Here is a 7,198-nt window from a genome sequence, read left to right on the forward strand (position 1 = left end):
ACCCTCTCGCGGGATCAGGTCCCACACTTACCCATAAAAAAAGGAACTTTTTGTTCCCTTTTCTCTCACAGAAGTAGCGACTCCTCTATCACTCAGATTCAGACTCTAGTGCAGCTACATTACAAAGGTGAGTGGAATCCTATTATCCACATAGGTTCGCTCAGGGAAGAGAAATCAATCCTTCTGAATACTCTATTCAACGATGTAAATGAGAACAGAGCGATTTGGAAACAGTGCACAGATGGCAAATTCACTCTGAAGAGTGCTTGGGAGTCTTTCAGAGTCAAATCTCAGAGGTAGGCTTGGGCAAAAACCATATAGTTTAAGGGATGTATACCAAAACAAGCTATTACCTCTTGGAAGGCGATTCAGTATAGTCTCAAAACAAAGGACAGACTCCAGTTCATCCCGACTATTCAAGACATGAGATGTGAATTGTGTCGCTCAACCTCTGAGTCTATAGACCATCTTTTCTTTGGTTTCAGCTACAACTCCTGGATATGGAGATCAATTCTTTGGAGGCTAGGTTGCAGAAGAAGACCGAAAGGAAAGTTAAAGGAGGAGGAAGAATGGCTTCGGAAGACTTTTACTCGTTCTGGTCAGCGAACGATAGCCAGCAAGCTGAGTTTCCAAGCTGCAATCCACAACATTTGGAAGGAACAAAACCTCAGAATTTTGGAAGGGAAAAAGAGACACAAAACCTAGATTCTGAGAGTTATTCTTAGCGAGGTTGTTATGAAGCTGAATGCTCTAAACTTGTCAAACTATACTACTTCAGCAAATCAAAATTGTGTCACCAATTTCGGTTACATATTCAGGGAAGCTGTAAATTCATTAAAAATCTGCTCTTGGCATAAACCAAAGGAAACAAAGTGGAAAATAAATACGGATGCTTCATTGGAGCTGTCTACAGCAAGCTTAGGGGGTTTTATAAGGGACAATGATGGTATGGTAGTTGGCCTATTCTCTGTGGAGGCTCCTGCTGAGGAAATTTTCCTTCGTGAACTTAGAGCTATATCGAAAAGGTTCAAGCTTGCAAAACATCATGCTGCTTCTTCACTTTGGATAGAATCAGACTCCTTATTTACTGTTCAGATAATTCTTGACAAAGTGAACCCCCCATGGAAGAGCCAATTCCTCCTGAGAGAAATCCACAAGAACCACCATTCTTTTGCAGAATGGCACATCTCTCATTGCTGGAGAGGGAGAAATGCCCTGGCTGATTTTCTCTCGAAATTCTAGTGCCCGATAAAAGGTGATGATAAAACCCCTGTTTTCTGCCCTCCTACTCTTCTTGATTTGCTTCATCTGGATAGGATAGAGGAGACGTTTCTCAAATTCAAATCTTTTATTTTTTCCTTTGTCTCTTCTCTAAATTGTACTCTATTTTCTTGTTTAATGAAGCATGGTAGGTGTCTGCCTCAACCCCAGCTAACTTACCAAAAAAAAATTTGTAACTCTCTAATTTAAAGTCCAAGTCAAATGAAATCAGTCTATATCTGCTCATATTGAAGTTTTCTTTCAAATGCAAAAAATGGGACCAAAAAGTGAAAGGGATTAGAGAGTTGTGGTCTGTTTAGAAATCATGGAGGTACAGAGTAAAACATTGATAACTCTCTCCTTTTAAATTCAAATCAAATGAAAACAGTCTCTATCTGCTCATCTTGAAATTTTCTCAAATGGATGATAAAGTTATGGTCTGTTTAGTAAAACATGGAGGTATAGATTAAAACATCTGTAATTCTCTCATTTTAAGTCCAAATCAAATGAAATCAGTCTCTATCTGCTAATCTTGAAGTTGTATTTCAAACAGAACAAACGGCACCAAAAAATGAAAGGGATGAGAGAGTTATGGTTTGTTTAGTAAAACATGGAGGTATATGATAAAACATCCACAACTCTCTCATTTTATGTCCAAATCAAATGAAATCAGTTTCTATCTGCTCATCTTGAAGTTTTCTTTTAAACGCAACAAACGACACCAAAAAAGAGAAAGGGATGAGAGAGTTATGGTCTGTTTAGTAAAACATGGAGGTATAGGGTAAAACATCCATAACTCTCTCATTTTATATCCAAATCAAATGAAATTAGTCTCTCTGCTCATCTTGAAGTTATCTTTCAAACACAACAAAATGCCACCAAAAAAGTCAAAGGGATGAGAGAGTTATGGCCTGTTTTGTAGAACATTGAGGTATAGAGTAAAACATCACAAACTCTCTCATTTTAAGTCCAAATCAAATGAAATCAGTCTCTATCTGCTCTTCTTGAAGTTTTCTTTTAAACGCAACAAATGGCACGAAAAAGTGAAAGGGGTGAGAGAGTTATGGTCTGTTTGGTAAAATATGGAAGTATAGGGTAAAATATCTATAACTCTCTATTTTAAAGTCCAAATCATATGAAATCAGTCTCTATCTGCTCATCATGAAGTTTTCTTTGAAACGCAACAAACGGGACCAAAAAAGTGAAAGGGATGAGAGAGTTATGGTCTGTTTAGTAAAAATATGGAGGTATAGAGTAAAACATCTATAACTCTCTCATTTAAAGTCCTAATCAAATGAAATCAGTCTCTATCTACTTATCTTGAGGTTTTCTTTAAAATCCAACAAATGACACCAAAATAGTGAAAGGGATGAGAGAGCTATGATTTGTCTAGTAAAGACAAGAAGTTATAGAGTAAAACTTCCGTAACTCTCTCATTTTATGTCCAAATCAAATGAAATCAATCTTTATCTGCTCATCTTGAAGTTTTCTTTCAAATGCAACTAACGGCACGAAACAAGTCGAAGGGATGATAAAGTTACAGTCTATTTAGTAAAACATGAAGGTATAGGGTAAAACATTCATAACTCTCCTATTTTAAGTTCAAATCAAATGAAATCAGTTTCTATCTGCTCATCTTAAAGTTTTCTTTCAAACCCAACAAACGGCACCAAAAAAGTCAAAGGGATGAGAGAGTTATGGTCTGTTTAGTAGAACATGGAGGTATAAGGTAAAACATCCCAAAGTCTATCATTTTAAGTCCAAATCAAATGAAATCAGTCTCTATCTGCTTATCTTGATGTTTTCTTTGAAACGTAACAAACGGCACCAAAATAGTGAAAGGGATGAGAGAGTCATGGTCTGTTTAGTAAAAATATTGACGTATAGAGTAAATCATCCGTAACTCTCTAATTTAAAGACCAAGTCAAATGAAATTAGTCTCTATTTGCTCATATTAAGTTTTCTTTCAAATGCAAGAAATGGGACCAAAAAAGTGAAAGGGATGAGAGAGTTATGGTCTATTTAGTAAATCATGGAAAAACATCGATAACACTCTCCTTTTAAATTCAAATCAAATGAAATCAGTCTCTATCTACTCATCTTGAAAATTTTCTCAAAGGGGTGAGAGAGTTATTGTCTGTTTAGTAAAACGTGGAGGTATAGATTAAAACATCTGTAACTCTCTCATTTTAAGTCTAAATCAAATGAAATCAGTTTTTACCTGCTCATCTTAAAGTTTTCTTCTAAACACAACAAACGGCACCAAAAAAATGAATGGGATGAGAGTGTTATGGTCCGTTTAGTAAAACATGGAGGTATAGGGTAAACAATCCATAAAGCTTTCATTTTATGTCAAAATCAAATGAAATCAGTTTCTATCTGCTCATCTTGAGGTTTTCCTTCGGACACAACCAACGGTACCAAAAAAGTCAAGGAATGTGAGAGTTATGGTCTGTTAAGTAGAACATGGAGGTATAGAGTAAAGCATCCCAAAGTCTCATTTTAAGTCCAAATCAAATGAATTCAATCTCTATCTGCTCATCTTGATGTTTTCTTTCAAAACGAAACGAACGACACCAAAATAGTGAAAGGGTTGAGAGAGTTACGGTCTGTTTAGTAAAAACATGGAAGTATAGAGTAAAATATCCATAACTCTCTCATTTTAAGTCTAAATCAAATGAAATCAGTCTCTATCTGCTCATCCTAAAGTTTTCTTTCAAACCCAACAAACGGCATAAAGAAAGTCAAAGGGATGAGAGAGTTACGGTTTGTTTAGTAAAACAATGAGGTATGGGGTAAACATCCTTAACTCTCTCATTTTAAGCCCAAATCAAATGAAATTAGTTTCTATCGGCTCATCTTAAGCTTTATTTTCAAACACAACAAACGGCACCAAAAGAGTCAAAGGGATGAGAGAGTTATGGTCTATTAAGCAGAACATGGAGGTATAGAGAAAAATATCCAAAAGTCTCTTAGTTTAGGTCCAAATTAAATGAAATCAGTCTCTATCTGCTCATCTTGATATTTTCTTTCAAATGCAACAAACGACACCAAAATAGTGAAAGGGATGACAAAGTTATGGTTTGTTTAGTATAACGTGGAGTTATAGAGTAAAACATCCCAAAGTCTATCATTTTAAGTCCATATCAAATGAAATCAGTCTCTATCTGCTCATCTTGATGTTTTCTTTCAAACGCAACAAATGGCACTAAAATAGTGAAAGGGATGAGAAATTTATGGTATGTTTAGTAAAAGCATGGACGTATAGAGTAAAACGTCCGTAACTCTCTAGTTTAAAGTTCAAGTCAAATGAAATCAGTCTCTATCTGCTCATATTGAAGTTTTCTTTCACATGCAAAAAATGGGACCAAAAAAGTGAAAGGGATGAGAGAGTTATGGTCTGTTTAGTAATATCTAGACTTATAGCTGGGATTCCCGGGGACGAAAAAGACTTTGACAATTAAAATATTCGGATGGCTGGTTTTTTTGTATTTTCATAGCTAGTTAGGAAGGTGTATTGTCAGAATCATAGCACTCCTTCCTAGGATTGAACGACTCGTGGCTCCACAACCCTTGGTTTTGCTATTAAAAGGTTCTCTCTATCTAAGTTTGAAGGCTCCTTAACAATAAGAATGGCCTCCCTTGAGGATACCGGAAGACCAGCTTCCCCAAGTTGGCAGCTTTCCCTCTCTATATCATTCTGGGACTTCATCAGGAATTCGAGGACCGGACCTTGTTCTCTATGAAGTCAAAAGCTATTCTACTTTCGGATGGTGGGTTGTCGAATAGTGGAGGAAGTTTTGGCGATCAGCAACCCTCAGGAAGTCCTGATACCATTCTCTGGGGTTGTATATCTGCTAGAGTTCTTGACTCAGCATGGCATGTTCAAGTTTCCTCCGGTTTTGTTGGGTCGCCTAGATCACCAAACTACATAACTATCTAGATGGTGATGACAAATCTGTTTTGAGGAAAGCCTTGCATGAGAGGCCCCCAAATATGGCACTTTTTGTTGGATTCGATCCGATGGGGCCTCGAGATAGTTTTTTGGAGAGAGGTGAAGTCTATGTTTCTAGATTTCAACTCTCTCCAAAACAGATTTTTCGTTCTTGGCGCGGGTTTAGGGTAGTGGTAAAGTCACACCCGTTTGAAGGGTAAATTCATTCTTTGAAGATACAACTTTCAGTTTCAGTGCTTTGTTGGATGTATCAACATTCCTCCTCTCATTAGGAAATCACAACAATTTTCATTGAAATGGGGATTCACTCTTCAAAGGGATGCCAGTTCATCATTTTCCCATCAGACCTCGTCAATTCAAACCCCCCCTCCCCGGCCCGAGTGCATTCGCTTTATTGATTCTCAAGATAATTTCTTGACTACCAAAATTCTTTATTGGATGTCTTTGATATAAATTATTTTGCACAAAGTAGATAGGGTCTTAATCTTTAAAAAAAAAAAACTGAGTCCAAATGTATTGTATTGTTGCCGTCTATGTAGGTTTCCCTTCTTTCCGACCCTAACTCTTGTGTGACCCCTTCCTCCAATATTTTCTTCTAGGGAGATCGATGAATGATAGTTTAGGCGATGACGGATGGAAACCTCCTGAGCCAAAACCCTTTCCAAGACAAAAGGGTTAAAAAAACATAAAAACTAAAAAACCCAAAAACATAAAAACTAAAAAACACAAAAACATAAAAACTCAAAAAGGGCAAGGATGGTGATCGCCAGGTCACTCGGATCCCACATTTCCATCCATTTTTACTTAAAGACCGCTCTGAGGTCTTTCCTTCATTTCTCACTTTTCATGCCGAGGTCACAAATCAATATAACTATACCCTAAAATATTTGTGCACTGATAGCGCTTGAGAATTTTTTTTCACATCTAATGGCTTTTAGGATTTTCTCACTAATGGCATCATTCACCAATCTTCTTGTGCTTACACCTCCCAACAAAATGGCATTATCGAGAGAAAATTGCAGTCTTTACTAGATGTGACCCGCACCCTCATTCAAATGCGGGTTCCAAAAAATTTATTGGAGTGATGCCGTCCTTATCTCATGCTTCCTAGCTGACCAGCTTCCTTCCTCGGTTCTTGGTGATACATCCCCATTCGCCGTGCTACATCCCCAACACGATCCATTTCCTCACCCTAGAGTCTTTGGTTGTGTGTGCTTTTGTCTACAACCTTGGCCCCTAGTCTAGATAAATTGGACCCGCCCGCCCTCTTAATAAAAATGTATCTTTTTTTTTCTTTTTATTCTGATTTATATTACCACATCTTTACAATTACTACATATTTTGAGCGTAACCCATCATAATATTAAGTTTCTTAAATGAAAATACAACGTTGTATCTGCTGATTAAAATTTTCAATATATTACTTGTTATAGTCATATTGTTATCTAAAATCGAAGATTAATTAAATTATTCCAACAAATTGACAATTCATTCTTTTTGAGGTTTGCCGAATCCGACACGGGTCTGACACTCGACACCCGTGTCGGATTCTGACACTCGTACCCATACTGATGCAATATAGTTTGTCATGCTTAAACATGGAAGTAAGAGGTGTAGGGTCATTTTTCCTATTATTAATCAGAATAACTGTTTGCTTTGCGAGAAAATGTAGGACAGCTCTTTATGCTTTATATTTTCTCTTTGATTGACTCAGAGAAATATGCTTCTTTTGTCTAGCTTACACCTTTCGCTACAGAAAGTTTAACTGCTTGAACTCGGGGGTTAGTGAAAATATCCAAATAAGGTTATGCCAGTATCATCAAAACTCAGGAATCCAAATAGAGGGGTGCCAATACCAACGCTAGGAGTATTTTTGTAATTTTTCCAAATTTTGGGAAAATGCAAGGGAAACTGGGGCTTTCAAATAAGGGGTACAAATGAGGTTGGGGTATCATACGGACTATCTGGATTTTCTATGAGAAC

At 37.0% G+C, this 7,198-nt stretch overlaps 1 protein-coding gene across 1 annotated transcript; it reads left to right on the forward strand.

Annotated features, from left to right (window-relative positions):
- Positions 1 to 735: 735 nt before the first annotated feature.
- On the forward strand, positions 736 to 1,242 carry LOC143891738 (uncharacterized). Its single transcript, XM_077396272.1, has one exon. It carries the CDS (start codon positions 736 to 738, stop codon positions 1,240 to 1,242), a length of 507 nt encoding a protein of 168 aa, XP_077252387.1.
- The last annotated feature ends 5,956 nt before the right edge of the window (positions 1,243 to 7,198 follow it).

The sequence above is a fragment of the Tasmannia lanceolata genome, unplaced genomic scaffold (genome assembly GCF_043159265.1).
Source record: "Tasmannia lanceolata isolate RefF3 unplaced genomic scaffold, GAP_Taslan_0.1 ptg000015l, whole genome shotgun sequence".
Taxonomy (NCBI): Eukaryota; Viridiplantae; Streptophyta; class Magnoliopsida; order Canellales; family Winteraceae; genus Tasmannia; species Tasmannia lanceolata.

Coding starts and splice junctions, on each gene's coding strand:
- LOC143891738 (XM_077396272.1), top strand. CDS start 736: ATGAAGCTGAATGCTCTAAACTTGTCAAACTATACTACTTCAGCAAAT.